Consider the following 16,971-nt stretch of genomic DNA (forward strand, 5'->3'; position numbering starts at 1 on the left):
GTACAAGTCAGGTGATGCAAGCATAACCTACCTAAATAAATTTATCCATCAAATTAGAAATGTACAAGTCACACGATGCAAGTGCAACCCACCTAAGAAAATCTATCCAACAAACTAGAAAAGTACAAGTCGTGTGATGCAAGTACAACCTACCTAAGCAAATTTATCATATCTTAAATACATTATGTGCAATAAAGTAATTAACAAGGTATAGAAAAATAAAATAATGCACCAATAAAAACTCATTATTAGACTGATTTTCCTCTCCCAAGAAGCTTATTGAATTATATGGCCTAATATTAGGTGTTTATTTGATAGGATTGTTCAATTAATCAGTTGTTGAAGCATTAGGTTGTTACAGTTGATGTGACAATATTAGACGTAATATATTATATGGGTTTTCTCATCACAGTTCTAATTGTTGATATTTAATACATTAAGTTGCATGGGTCATGTTAAGCACTGATATTATTTATGGATTTGCTTGCAAAGGTTTCGCCAATATGGACTTTGGGAAAGATATACAGATCTGTATCCTAATAGTGATCTGGTATATACTATTGGAGTTAGTAACTACTCAAAGGATTGGTATTATGCTCATGTCACAAGGTATTGACATTCATCCTTCTCAATATACTGATAAAATAAGTAAATTCCTATTGAGGGTTATTAGAATTAGACTTTTCATCATGTTTTGAATTATTGTCTTCGCATTTCTTAAAATATGTAATGTAAGATAGATTATATGAATAATAAATATAATGATAGAGGAAAATAAGAAAAACAAGAAAACTTAAGCATCATACACAAGAGGAAAAGACACTTTATTCTTATTTTATATTACCTTCAAAAGGAGATGAATTCATCGTAACTGATTTATGTCTATTATCATTATAAACTGTAAATAATTGATTGGAAGGTGGAGTTTGGACAACCTTATTATTATTTTTAACTACTAAATTTTTTTGGAGTTGATCTTTTTATTTTGATAAACCATATTGATGTCGGATTTATCAATTATTCATAGAATTTAAACATATTTCAAGGGATGATGAATTGGATCTAGAAATAGGTCATGAATAATTGATAGTAGGCCAAACACTTTTTTGTCTATTTTTAGTAAATGGCAATTCCTAAAGGGTATAAAGCTTGGTTTCCAGAGAAGGAATCACCATATAATTGGATTGTACGCTTGTATCAACTACTAGTGTATAACTAAAAAATGTTTGAATGTGATGGCCCTGCACGTAGTGTAGAAGTTGACTGGTGACTCCTCAACACCCCTAAAATCCTTGTAAGACCAAAATAACTTCCACAAGAGAGAAAATGGTAAGAATAACTTGATTATTGATGCAAAAATAGACCAATTTAATATGAAAATGTACATGAGAGTTCTTGCTTATAAAGGCAAGGTGATTGGTAGGATTAGACAGGATCGTCGCATGTGTTTTAATCCTATGCAATGAGATAGCTAAAGTGATAAATATCAAACGATCTAGTCAACTAAAAGTAGTTTTCAAAAGATAAGATAAGATTATGTGACAACTAATCAATCTTCTAGAAGGACACCTAGGACCTAAGTAAACTTAAGTCATGTGAATAATTCCATTAGTAGGAACTAGCGAAAACACTAGGTATAAGACCCTTACTAGGTACAAGACCTTTATTCACACCAACACCCCCCCCTGAAGTGCAACTTAGAGAATAAATCATTATGTAAAGATGCATGATTATTATGATGGATCTCAACTACAAAACCATGTTAGGTACCCATGTACAATGAAAATATCTCACAAAGAAAGAAATGGAGAAAACCCAATCGGTCAAAACTCCTCTCCAAAAGAGAGAAAAGATACAAATTTGTACAAGTGATGATGAATGAAGGACTACATGATACCTCTGAGGACTATACACATCGCAAAAGTACAATCAATGGCCCCCCTTAGGAAGGAAAAAAAGAGACAAGATATCCACCCCATAATGAAGAAGCTCCAAGATTGATGAAGTATACCTAAAAAAAAAGATGATCCAATGCCTACAAGAAACACATCTTCCCTTAGGAAGAAACAAGTTCATAGGATGATGAATAAGTCACTGTATGTTCAACTAAAAGAAGGAAGGAGGTCTCCAAAGGTGTGTCTATGAAAATTGAGTAAGAGTCTCCAAGCTTGAATAAGTTGCAATAAAACCATGATCAAACTCAACCAAGAAACATGACCAATCAACTGAAGGAGGAAACTCATGAATATAAATCTCCAAAGACAGTGAAGATGGGATAACATTCATACTAATATTGTCATCAAAGAGGAGTGAAATCCCCTCAAGTGTGTCTCCCAGATCTACAATATCAAACTCCACAAAGAAGTCTAAAATCTATGTCAAAAATTCATCCCACAAAGCAAGATCTAAAACACTATGATCAACCCGATGAATTGAAGCACTGAAAGTTGAAGAAGCAAGAGATGGATGCTTAGGAAGTCCAGCACTAGTCTCTAGAGTGCCAAGATTTGGATGACCACAACTCTTCTCACAAACATGATTCACCCTTGATGAAAGGTTGTGTATATCAGTCAAAGAAACATTATAATCATTAGGAGTAAACTGAGAAATGGAATACAAATGAGATGAATAATCAATCACCCCTATAGCAATGATCTCTCTTGTCTCCATGTCCTTAAAATGTAAACATAATCAAGAGTGAAGTCAACTAATTTACATTGTCCACTACAAGAAATTTGATGAACAAAAGGAGATTAGATGACAAGGAGGAAACACAAAGTGCATTATTAAAATTTCTTTCTCCTAGGTCAATAGAACCTTTCCCATGTAATCCTTCATGTGTGTGTTGTTACCCATCAATATATTACGTGAATTACAAGTCTCAAAAGAAGAGAACATATCCTTAAAAGATGTCATATGACGTGAAGTTCTTGAATCAATAAGCCATATCCCATGTTCAAGAATTGTAGAGGCCAACAATGCTTTACCTTTCATTTTGTCAAACCCATGTAAAACTCTTAACGTTTGTGTCGGTGTTGATTAATTTTATGTTGATTGTGATGTTGAAAAAGAAAAAGACACTAATGAAGGTAGTGGGATGTTCTTCTGAGAAAAGTGTATGGGTTCATCAATCTCCTTATCATAACACATACACTCATAATTTCCTACCCTTTTACAATAAGCACATTTCAACTTCTTTTTAGATTATTCCTCTTTGGAAGAGGGATTGGATTCAGGGGTGTGTTGTGAAGGAGAATCCTTAGCTTGTTCATTAGAATTAGGAACATTATTTTGCCTCTTACCTTTTCCAGTTGAAGGCTATGGATCTTTTGTGAGAAGAGCTTGAGACTTTTAAGACTTCAATGTTCCCATATGTTTTAATTTGGTGTTTTCCCTTATGGTCTAAGTTGCAAATACATCAAGAGAAGGCATTTTGTGTGCAATGCCTAGGGCATCCATAGTAGCATAAAATACAAAAACAAAAATTGAATAATCAAGACATAGCTTAGCAAGAATAGATAGAATCAATTGCTCATCTTCTTTAGTGACTCCACAATTAGATAACTATAGTCTAAAATAATTAAGCTTTGTGAAGAAGTCCTAGAGATTATAAAAAATTGAAGGCTTAAGACTTGGTAGTTCATTCTCCAACTTAAATTTCCTCATCTTATTTAGCTTACCAAAAAGACTCTCTTAGTCTAAATTTCATTAGGATGTTTACAAGATATAACAATATGTCAACTTCAATTTTAACAACAAGACCTCCATTTGTGATTTCCACTCATGAAAGTTATATGGAATTAGAAGTACAAATTTTGGCAAATCCATGATATAGCAAATTACCCCTCATAATACAAGCAACCCCCTTTTTTCAAGAGAAAATGGCACTTGAAATTTACATCAATATCTCTAAAAGTACCATATTACCTTCAAACTAAAATTATGAAATTCTAGAAACAAATCTACAAGAAGTGCATGTACAAAACTATAGAACTCCTAAATACCTTCCTAATGTCACAAGAATCAAGAAAATCAAAATTCACAGTAAAAAGTTATGAGCTTGGAGAAGAAAAAACAGGTTATGAATTCAATTTTTAAAAAATGGCACAAAACATCAAAAAAATTTGCAAACAACATTAAGCTAACTTTCCAGAAATATTTTGTTTGAAATAAATCGCTTTCATTTGCAAAAGTTATGACCATTTGAAAAAATGTCCTATTGATGGCTTAGTGCAAAAAAAAGGCCCCCAACGGCTATTCACGTGACCATAGTGGAAATTCTTTAGTGCCTATAGAGTTAAAATAAACTTTGTCGCCGCCGACACTGGTGCATGGTAGAGTAGGCCAAAGATAGGGCAGCATAGCAATGGCTCATGTGCATTGTGGGCCAAGCCCCACCCACTTGCTCAGAATCAACCATTGAAACCAAGGGCTAAATCCTTTTTAAACCAACAAATTTAAAAAATGAATAAAATTTATTTAAAAATGTTGAACTGTGTTGATGCATAAATACGTCAAATTGTACTAAATTGATGTAATATTAATCTTCTATTGATTAGAAAACTTATTGTAACAATGTATATAATTCAATATATACCAATGAAAGTTATACAACAATAAAAATATTCTTCCTACTAACATTATTATAAATTGATTGTCAAAAAATACATTTGAATCTCCTTATAAACTTTTAGAAATGAACTCAATAATTTATCTCACTTCTCTAATTTCACTTCTATTCTTTTATAAGATACATTTATATTTCATTACCACACAATAACTTATATTGTTGCCAAATTAAAATCCACCTTATGTATATTATGTCACCAAAGTTTACTATGTTATCCAAAATTCTTATTTGTTGATATTCTAAACTTTGTTGATATTGTTGTGAAACTAAAAGCCATCATGTATGTCATCAAAGTTCATTACCAATTGCACCCTGACGACTCTTCTGATTGATCTCTCCTTTGATGGTCCCAATGACAATATCGTCTGGACTGTGGTTGCTCGTAGGCGAAAGGGGAAGTCTTCTCTCCTACCCCAAACTCCCCCCCCCTCGCCTCTCGGGGTTTGAGTGGCTCTTTCCCCCCTTGATTGGGGGTTTTAGTTTCTAGTTTAGTTTCTAGTTGGATAGGTTTTCTTTTCCTTATCTGGCTAGGTTTGGTTCTTGTTGCCTCTTGCCCGTTGTTTTTTTGCCAACATCATTTTTGGTGTTGTTGTTTTCAGTTGATAGTTTTTACTATGTTAAGGGTCATCGCCACGCTACTTTACTAATAAAAAACAAAGTTCATTACCTATTAACCTTCATATTAAATCTCTCCATATTAGTAAATTTAGATCAAAATAGATTTGTCATTATTGTGTATGTCTATTTATTGAAAAATTAAGATAATCTATTAGAATTAAACCTTTTAATTTTGGTGAAGGAACATTTTTTAAGTAATTATTTCAAATTAATTATTATTTTAATTATAATAATTATATTGTAAATGTTTCAATCAAATCTTGTCTATTGTTTAAAATTTGTGTATGTGGAATAAAAATACAGTTTTTAAATAAATGTGAAGATGTTCATTTTTGTTCTTAATTTATATATGATAATATTTTGTTTTAGGTTAAGTCTTATGGAAGATATACTACAACAACGTGGCAACTCAAGTTTAAACTTGAGAATTTGATTAATCCAAACAAGTCTTTTCTAGTCTTTAAAATTTGTGTATGTGAATTAAAAACACGGTTTTTAAATAAATGTTAAGTTGTTCATTTTTGTTCTTAATTTACATTAATGATAATATTTCATTTTAGGTTAAACCCTAATGGAAGATATACAACAACAACATGGCAACTCAAGTTTAAACTTGAGAATTTGATTAATGATGGATCTTATACATTGCACATAGCAATTGCATCTGCAACACATGCACATCTTCAGGTATATAGCTCTTTGTATCACGAGAACACATGCATAATTTCTCTTACTTAATAAATATATTCATTAAAAATTCTTATATTTAGATTGTGGTATTATTTTTTAAATCTAATATTATTTTCTGAAATTTTTTTGAAGGTATTATTCAATGATCAATCAGGTCGATATCATTTTGAGGCCACATTAAATGAACAAGACAATGCAATAGCTCGACATGGAATCCATGGATTTTACCAATTTTTTAGTGTGCTAGTGAATCCTAATTGGTTGGTGCAAGGAGACAATACACTATTTATCACCCAAAAGTCATATGGAACTGCATTCAATAGTATTTTTTATGATTATATACGATTAGAAGGACCTAAACATAGCTAAAACAAAATTGTACAAGGATTTGAAAATGATTGTCCTTGAATTATTGTTTAGAAAGAACATTTTTTAAATAAAAAAGATACAAATAAAGGTCAAATTTAAGTATTTGACTTTACTAATTATTTTTATCATTTCTTATAATTGTAAACAAGATCTAAATTGAATCTTGATTATCTTTGCATTGTTGCTTAGAAAGAACTCTTTTAAAATAAAAAAGATACAAATAAAGATCAAATCTAAGTCTATGATTTTAATAATTATTTGTATCTATTTTTAGTTGTAAAAAGATTTAAATTTTTCTAATAAAAAATATTTTTATAAAACGAAAAATATTAACTAATCATATTTTGAACATTTCATGTGATATGGACAATAATTTAAAAGAAGGTTTTTTTGGTCACTTATTCTAGAAGGGTGAATTTTGAAATAAAATTATTATTTAGAATATTATTTATTGATTTATTTGAGTTATTTTTTACATACAAATTTTAATTTTATAAAAGATAAAATTATTTTTTATTTATATAAGTTATACTTTAAAAGTTCAATAAAATAATTAATATAAATTTTATGTACATATATTTTTATGAAATACAGTTTAAGAATTTTGATTCAATTATTATGTAATTCATATTTTGATACTACGAAATTAATTTTTTATATATATTTGATACTATGAAATTGAGATTATTGTATTAGGTTTTTATTTATAATAAATAAATAAAATCATTGTATTAGTTTTTCATATATTAATCAAAATATTTGTAAAATATTTATGAAGACATTAATCTTGATATTGATCTATATTACTTCATTTTTTTCTAATATTAAGTTAAAAAATAATCATTCAGAATTTGTAAGCATTTTAATATGTACTTTCTAGCACAACACAAAAACATAATAGATTTGTAGTAGAACAACTATTCACATTAGAAGGGGAAGCTTCATACAAAATCAAAACTAATCTATTATAAACAGTATTTACTTGATATCATAATCTTTATAATGGTTTTGAGAATGTATCATATTTATGCTAAATAAAATTAAAAGTATCTTTTGAGACACTATTCAACTTGATACAAATGATTGTTCGACTAAAAATAAATTATATGAGTGTAAAGTTGTATTATCTAGCTAAAAATAGAGGTTGAATAATTCAAGTACACAAAAATGTTAGAGTAAAAGGTATTAGTTTACTTAATTAATTAAATCATATTGATTTAATAATTAAGTCACCTTTTCTCTATTTCACTTAAGCTAAATTTAGGAAGCTAAACTTAGGAATATTAATAATTAATTCATTATTAATTATTAAATATTTTTTAGGGTTTATGTTTTTTAGGTTTTGATCTCCTTTTATAAGGATTGATCCCTTTGTAATCCTTACACAGTCCGATTATTATTATTGCATATTCTTGCTCTGGTTTTTCAAAGCAACATTTGTGTTTTGTGTGAATCTTCCATTGTTGTGACATGTTATTTACATACAGGTGTTCACTTGGTTCTGTAAAGTTGTATTTTGAAACTTTAACAAAGAGCAATTGAAAAAGAGAAAAAAGAAAACCATATGTTTAAGTCAAACATGGTAGTTGTATTCAAAGCTACAAGAGCAACATGCCCTCTACAATAACACAATGATTATAATAATTGCTAAATTTTAATTCATAAAAGCACAATACACAAAAGATAAAATACTTTTAATAATTAATTAAAAGTAAAATAAGTATAGTAAATTCTATTGAATGAATAATAAATTTTAGAATAATAATCATGAATGTTTTTGAACAATAATTTCAATAAGAACCAGATTTAAGAATTGTCATTAGAAGCTAAATACAAAAAATACTTATTTATAACATTTACAAAGTAATTACATGAAAAAAATAATAAAAGGCAATTACAAATTCTACTCTAAGAATAATTGATTACATGAATTGTATTCTTTATTACAAAATTCTATTCACTATATATAGATCAATTAGACTAGTGGTAAATGTCACTATAAGCTAACTCCTAGAAGTCACTTCTCTTGCATGACAAGAAATCTAAAAATAGTCAATCTACAATAGCCTCCTCAATGACCTCATCAAAATAAAAATAAAGATAGCTAAAATACCACATATTATAAATAACACAAATCAAAAGTAGAAAATCATATAATATTCTCTTTTCTCTAAAAGTGTGCAAAATAAAAAAGAGTTTAGGATCAATAACTTTGGATGATTTTTTTCATGTTTTGGTCATGGTTAATACTTTCAAAATTTTCAAAGACTTTTTAGTCATGATGATATACCGAACACTCAAAATTGATTTTTTATGATGGCAACTTCATGTTTAAAAGCTAATCTCTTTACTATATGAACTTGTTTGAGTGTTCCAAGATGTATTGGAAAAAATAGGTAGCAAAACAATTAGGAATATGCATAAGAGGAGATTACATAGCATTCATCACTAAAGTATTCTTGAAGTATTTTTACATGACATTAATCATTGAAAAGTGTTTTTAGAAGGGAAAATCTCTCGCATCATTCTTTCAGATACCAATAACAATGCAGAATTCAATGTCCTTCTAATTGGTCTGTTGAAATGTATTAACAGAGGAATTAAGTTTTTAGAGATTGAAGGGGACTTTTCTATTGCCATAAATGTTGTTTTGTTGGCCAAGATCCCAAATTGGAGATTGCAAGCTCTGTTGGAGAAAATTCTTTCAATCATGAAGAATTTGGAAAAAAATTCTTGTCGACATATATATAGGGAAGCGAATGGGGAAGCGGACTTGCTTTCGAAGTCAATGGCGGAAGGAGTTGAATTCTCATGGTGGTCGGATGACCTTCATTTGCAGTCTTTTGTTGAGCAGTTGTGTTAAAAGTTCAAATTAAAAAATTAAACTTCCTATTTTCTCGCCAAAATTTTTAAATGTTAACTGTCTATATCTCCAATGTACTTCGGGGCTCAACATTTCTTTTCTTTTATTAATTTTTATTTTTGAATGATCTGGACTTTATCCAGCAATCTTAGTTGATGTGGATTCCTACATGTGCCTATTCTACTTGAGTGGTACTTACGGGCCCAACTTTCATCTCATTCTTGCTAAGAGACGCTACCTAATTTTGGCAACCGGAGATAAAATTTCTATTCAGGTTGGAGGGCCTACAAAATTGGCAGAAGGCTAAATTCTCTTTGAGTGAAGCAGGGTAGAGCTCATTAAATGCACCATGATCGTTGGTAAGGTGTTTGAAATCAAGATTTCATAAGATCTAAGAAAAAAAATTGATCCCAAAGCAAGCTCACATACGCTTTACTGACGGCAGCTTTATAGCCCACTTGTCTTGTTTTGTGCCCAATTTGGATGGAGTAGTTAATGCATCAAATTATCTTGTCTAACTCTTCATTCCGTTGGAGTGTTTTTTATTTCAATATGGCATGTATGTAAGGAGATGTCGGTTTCCTTCATTAATGATGACAAAATAAGTGGTACCGTCTATCATAATCATTATCCCTAGCTTCTCAGCTAAGTTATTTCCGCAAAATCAATATTTCTCCATCTCGTCTGGAAAAAAAAGAGCTCTGGTTTTCTTCTTGACGATGCCAGAATCCTCTGAGGGCCCTTCCAGAATCATCATAAGAATCTTCTCGGACCCATTTGCCTGTTTTGGGGTCGACACTCCAATTTCTCTAACCAGTCCTAATCGACAGTGCACCTTTAAGGAGATTGCACCTCTAAGGAGATTACAGACCTGAGGCTTAAGAGAATTCTCCACACTGTCAACCCTATGGTGATTTTGGTAACAAAATTGGTGCTCGGACAAGGTCATATGGATAGGAAGGAGTATTATAGAGATATTATGCAAATTTCATCCAGATTTGTCACTTCTTTACTAGATTGCGACATTTCTAAAGATGAGGTTAGAGCTTTAGCTACAGAATTGTTTCAGGCAGAATTGCTTGGTGGGTTAGAAAGAACTTTAATATATACATTGAAGGGTGTGGGCTCGCCTAGACCAGGGGATCTTGATGCTTTGAGTGAACTCAGAGACACCGTAAATTTCTACCATCTTTTGGACCTAAAAGGACCTGCGCTCAAGAGACACAGACAATTTGCTAGTATGGCGATAAATTACACTCAAATGGTAGGTTTTGACCAATATGTCCCTAGATCAGGATAAGGAGGCGATGAGAATGACTTCCTTGAAGCTGATGAGGAGAATAGTGGACTTGGGTTGGCAGAAAATCAAAATGCAGTTGAAGGTGGTAATGGGAATGGTGACGAGCTAGCAAAATCTCAAATGAAAAATGAGGGAGTTTGTGGCCGAGGGCGCTCTTGCAGGGGCCAAATTGGAATGAGTAGTCGTGGATGAGGTCGAGGTCATGACAGAGGTAGAGGTCGCCCTCCGCTCTGTAGAAATGGTGGTCGTGTTGGAACCTCTTTGGATAGCCAAGAATCAGAAGGCTTCAAGATAGGTTTAAGCTCTGTTGATTAGAATTTAGTTTCTTTTTGGAAGTTTCTTGGTCTCATGTTTTATCAATACAAAATGGACTTGGTGGAGATATGAATCCTCTATTTTGTTTTATTTCCTAATTCTATGTTCAGACTCGTTTAATGACTTGCTAATACTGCTCGTATGGTATTATTTTGTATTTGAATATGCTAATGACTATAAAACTACTTGAGTGAGCCTTTATTGACCAAAAAAAAGAGTTTTCCTTTACATTCATCACTAAAAAGTGCACGGAGAGAAGTTTTACATAACATTCATCAGTAAGAAGTATGCTTTAAAAAGTTTTATTTAACATTTGTCACAAAAATGTGTTAAAATGTGCACCTCATTTATGCTCTTTTAACTCTAGATGGATATTACTTTACTTAGTGCAACTTTTAACTCTTTGAGAAAATGTGAATGGAAAATATAAATAAAAAGTGTTTAAATTGTATTAACTAATCTATTATCTCCTTACTTATATTTCAACAATGATTTAGAAAGTTTATTTTTGTTAGGTTATTTTCACTAAGATCTTTACAAATTGTCATGATACTTGGGTGACAATTATGAGAGTTATAACCATGAAAAGTGCAAAAAAAAAAGTTGAATTGAAACTTTTTACTCAAGTTGAGCACCAATCACTTACATTTTTGTCATTTATCACAAGTTTTAGGCATTGGTTTTTGTTTCTTGCTATTATGTTTTATTTTTTGTAGGAACTTTTTTTCTTATCAAAATATCTCTTTCGACTTTACCTAGATGATTGGAACACTTTTAAAATTCTACTATGTTTATTGGTCTTGCATGTTTATATGTTCTTTCTTCTCCAATTTATCTTTGAACATCATATTTTTTCATTTTACATTTGCCATTTACCCTACAAAATTTGTTAGTAGAAAAGACCAAAAATAGCATTGAATATTGGGGCAAGATAATAAAATATAATAATTTGAATGGATGGAAAGACTATATTTCACCTTTGAAACTTCACATGATACAATTTTTTTTTGTATGATGCAACAATTAGCTCTATTTGGACATAAGAGATCATAATATCAAGTTAATTGGTAAAACCTTCACTATTGGTTGGAGTCAAGCTATTCTTAAATCATTTAAAATTACATCAAATAAAGAGAAAAATAAAATTAAGAAACACAATGCAATAGAAAAAATGCTTGTTTACAAGTAGGAACAAAGGGAAACAAAATGAGTTACATGAAACTATTTATAGGTTCATAAAAATGACAACCCTTCTATTTGAGTTGGGACTCTAAGCATAGTTGCTCACATCCTTAAGACCTCTACAAAAAAAATTATGACGAGACAAAATTTATATGGGTAGGAAAGACCATGCAACAACTTTTTTAGCACAAATTGATTCATATGTATTCATTCTAAATGGTCTTCATCTATAAAATTTCTTTAGTAGGTGGAGATATTGGGCTTTCTTATGAAGGCATTTAGTAAAAATAGTAATCACCACATATGTGATTTGATTATCTTTACTCGTCTCTTCAACATATTTAAGTCTCAAATCAATCCAACTATCCTCCTCGGGAAATATTGAAGCTATTGAAAGAGATTTTCCATCACCTATTATTGGCCCTTGGATCTATAATGAGTATCAACTATGCATATTGTGGCAATAGTTCACTTCACAATTATTTTTATTAGTTGAATTTTGGTTGAATTATCATTTGACAAACTATCAAGATCTGAATTCAACAAATAATAAAGAACTTACTATTCAAGCATTATATCATTATAAACGTATATGTTTTTTAAAGAAAATATCATCTTTTAGTAGTGAAAATTGTCATCCATCATCCCATAGTGGTAGTCCTTGGACAAAGTGGATCACTTTAGATTCATTTAGAGAGATTAACTTCAAAGAATAGATCCCTAAGAGAGAGGAAACAATTAGACTCATTATAAATAGAACATCTATTATCTCCTATCCTTAGAGCAGGAGTGTAAATATGGATTTATTAAATCTCTTTTCCTTTGATTAAAAATACTTCTTTTAATACATGGTCACACATTATTATTATTGTATATTCAATTTCTAATTCTACATTAAAGTGTATAAGATCTACTAAAGCTAAAGAGGAGTCAACACTCAAAAGTAGTTTCACTGTATCCTCCACTAAATATCCACTCTCAAGGTATTGCATAAAATAATCAAAATCTAGTAATGAATCCTCTAAACATCTTATTGATCTAATGGGTGCCTCTAAAACTAAATTGTTTTCAATAAGGAAATATATTATTTATTCAACTATAATTTGTCATTCACATCACTATCTTGTAGTAGCAAATTGTTTTCTCTTCAACAAATATCACTTGAATATCTTGGGTGATTTACTTGCTATGAATTACATTGGTGTAGGTTATTTGAATAACCATTCAAGTAAAGAAAAAAGGATATAAGATTAATACTTTTTTGTAGCACATCTCATTTATCTTTTCTCCATATTTGTATCGTATCCATACTCTTCATATTTTGTCTTAGCCTCATCCTCCTTAGTGAATATATCACATACTTATATAACACCAAGATCTTCTTCGACCAGTAGACCCTCTTCAACCTTTAAAAAATTGAGAAAAACACGTTTAAAATTTTATTTATTTTGTATATCCCTTTTCTAACTATAACTTTTTATTATGAAAACAAATGTAATCCAAAATAGGTTTATGCAAATGATTCCTATGTTATCAAGTTTTTTTCCTTTCAAAAGAAGGTGAAATTTATTCAACTCAAAGAAAGATTACAAAGAAAGAAGAGCCAAAGCCCAACAGAGAACATCCCACAAACAACAACAAAAAAAAAAATCTCTAAGGGGATACACATTCCTATCCTCCATAACTAACTTTTTCAAATGAGAGCACTCTGGGGACAAGAGTCCCCAATCATCAAAATTTCACCCCTCTATATGCTCAGAAGCCCATTTAGCCATGAATTCTACCACTCTATTTCACTCTCTAGGAATATGACAAAAGGAAACAGACTTCAAAAAGCTACTTAGACTCAAAATCTATCTAACCACAAGGACTAAGTGCCAAATAATGCGTAGTCAACAAATCCACCACAATCTGTGAATCAAATTCACAAATAATCTTTTTCAAACAAGAGCACAACCTCTTTCCATCACATAGAGAATAGAAAGGGTCTCCATGAGGTTATTAGTATGTTTCCCTTTATACATAGAAAAGAAAAACAAAGATCTCTATAACTATCACTGCCAATACCACCATTCCCCACATGCCCATGATTCCCCTAGAAGAACCATCAGTATTTACCTTCAAAACTTCTTAAGGAGGAATCCATCGACCCTCACGATGAATCTTCATCTTGGTCTATCTAGATCTGCAACTCAAAAATAGCCAAAATCGCTATCACCAATAATCAAATTCCTTATTACAACCATATCACTAAGGTCTACTATAATAGAAAGATCACATTTTGCAAAAACAGTCTCTTGAAGATTGCTAATAATCTTCTACCACAATTGATGCACCACCATTTTCTTAGAAGATTCTATGATTCCTTTCCGACTCTTATTTCTAAGTCAATTACTAATTATTTAATTATCATAGTACTTTACAAGCATGATTTTGAAGGTTTATCATTTAGGCACGTTGACAATCAGAAAAATTCATTGTCCTTCGAGAAGCTCATTAGGACATATGCAGTGGTCAAGTTAATATTAAGTTATTTGTTCACATGGTGTATTACTAGAGTAAAATGAGAAAGATTCGTATGATTCTTTTTAGCATTTGTAACATGCCACAAATAGTATTCAAAAACATTCACTTGTTCACGAGCTCCATCTATTTATCTCTCCTTGTTTATTTTCTCCATAAGGGTTAGATTTCGATGGTAAGATTGCCCCACAATTTGACCAACCAAATCATCGCATTACTTTCATTTCCTTGTGTCTTTTGTATGCAAGTAAATTAAATTGTGGCATATGTTATCATTGACATTTCTTCTCAAATTTGATAACAAAGATGCGATTACACTTGTAATTATCATTCTTTGGTACCAAACCAAACTTGATTAGCATATTCAAACTAGGTACATTTATACATAGTCGTAGACCTTTATTGTTCTATCTGTACAGTTAGATCCCATTCTATATCGAAGTGGAACCTTCACATGAATCTACATGGTCATAGACATTTCCACGTGGTTAGAGCTTTTATCACTTTTCAATCTTTCATTTTTATCATTTTACATTTATTGTGTTTATAGAAAATTCTTTTAGCAAAATATGATTATAATCATTTTTAATTGCTTAACAAATGCCTCTTGTATAATTTTTTTGTTTTGCATTTTTCTATTGCACTCATGGAAAAGTCAAGAATAACCTAATATTTTACATGGATTTGTATCATTTTCGCTGAAAATTATTTAATTTCCATGTCGATTGTTTTACTTTGGCATGTAGACTCAATGCATGCCTTGGCTATATTATTGGTTGTATCCTTTGGGGCTTCTTGAAATGATGCTCAATGATCATCATTGGTATACCTAAACACTCTCCCTGCTCCAACCTACCCTAGATTTTCACTCGCAGCCCCCATTGAAATTCAATTTTATTTTTCCATCCCCATTATTGGGATGCTTTGCAAAAGGTTCTCCAATTCTTTGCTATATTGACTTCTGCAATAGCAATCCATCTATCTTTTGGTGGCCAAATTTCCAACTTCCTAACGAATCTTTCTCATTTTTCCTATTACAATATCATTGTTGTTTTTTGTCAGTGTAAATTTTTATTTTCCTATTCTTAAGTTTTTCCTTCACTTTTAATTATACTTTTGCTTAGGATTAATAAAGTGAATATTAGCGTGAGTGGGTGCAAGGTGTCAACATCTTCCATGGGAGTTGCAGTTGCCTTTTTTAGGCTCTTGTGATGGTCTTTTTCCATTGGTTGTATTTGTCACATCTCCCCTCTCTCATTTCCTATATATACTCACTCTCAGCTAGTCTTTGTATCCCATTATGTTGCATTGTAAATTGCATTCTACAAATTTTGCTCTTGCATTCTCCTAGTGCTATTTTTCTTTTTTAACATTTGCAGCTCTCTTTTAGAAAGTAACTGTCTTGTTATTTTGATCTTGTATTATTTACATTCACGATTTTATTTCTATTCATTTGCACTAAGTATTATAGATTATTTGTCTTTTCAAATTCTAAAATTTGCTTCCCCTTTATATATTCTTATGTTCCTTCAACCCAAATGTTCCAACATACCATCTGTCCTTACAAACATTCAAACTTTAAAAATCAAGTCAAACAAATTCCAACAATCTACATTCTATCAATTCAAATCCATGAGTTAAACAAATTTAAGTTTGCACATTAAGTTATGTATGCTCTCACTGAGTTCAGATTTATGCAGATAGATGAACCAAGCTGAAACAAAGTCAATTCACAAAAATCAAAGACAGACAGTCACCCATGCAAGCATTGAATTTCTAGACGTGGCAAATAAATTCATGACATCTTCAGCTCCACATTTCTACCTTCAAAATTCAGGGAGCATAACAATTCAATGTATTTAATCGTCCCAACTTTCTTATCTAGATTGATTATTCATTTAATGCTTTAATTTATTTGATTAGCCTACATATTTGTGTATGGTGGAGTTATTTCCATTTACAGTGACCCATGTATTGCATAACATTAATGATACAGTTGGAACACCTCTTAAAGTCATATCTAAACTTGAATAAATTCTTAGGAGGGTTGCTAGAGAAACCAACACCAAACTGCCAATATGCGCCACACGAAAATATCTTTAGAAAAACATGTTTTTTAATTAAGGATGTGTTTTTTTTTTCAAAAAGGAACTGGTATTGATCTCATAATTATATTCGAATGAACAAGACATTTGTACTCGATATGCAACTTTAAAAAAATAAATAGGAAAAAAAAATAACAACACAGGAGAAATGGACAATGCAGAGAATATCTTAATCTACATGATGGAGCAAATGAAATTTCATTCACATCTATCACAGAAGACATTCTTAGTCACATCTATCATAATCTTTTACATATGCACCACGCCTGCATTTTCTTGTATTGTACAATTATTAACTGTGTCTACAGATGACATGATTATTTTCTTGTATTGTATATCAACTACAAAAAAGATTTCGATGTACGTTGTCATAGCA

General features: G+C 30.8%; 1 protein-coding gene across 1 annotated transcript in view; it reads left to right on the forward strand.

Annotated features, from left to right (window-relative positions):
* LOC131035460 (uncharacterized) overlaps window positions 1-6,496 on the forward strand; it is a 123,216-nt gene extending 116,720 nt beyond the window's left edge. The window contains exons 15-17 of the mRNA XM_057967155.2: window positions 493-609; window positions 5,809-5,935; window positions 6,071-6,496. Of these exons, the coding sequence (XP_057823138.2) occupies window positions 493-609; window positions 5,809-5,935; window positions 6,071-6,307 (481 nt within the window). The 3' untranslated portion in view covers window positions 6,308-6,496. The remainder of the gene's footprint in view (window positions 1-492; window positions 610-5,808; window positions 5,936-6,070) is intronic.
* Window positions 6,497-16,971: the final 10,475 nt, after the last annotated feature.

The sequence above is a fragment of the Cryptomeria japonica genome, chromosome 10 (genome assembly GCF_030272615.1).
Source record: "Cryptomeria japonica chromosome 10, Sugi_1.0, whole genome shotgun sequence".
NCBI classification, from domain to species: Eukaryota; Viridiplantae; Streptophyta; class Pinopsida; order Cupressales; family Cupressaceae; genus Cryptomeria; species Cryptomeria japonica.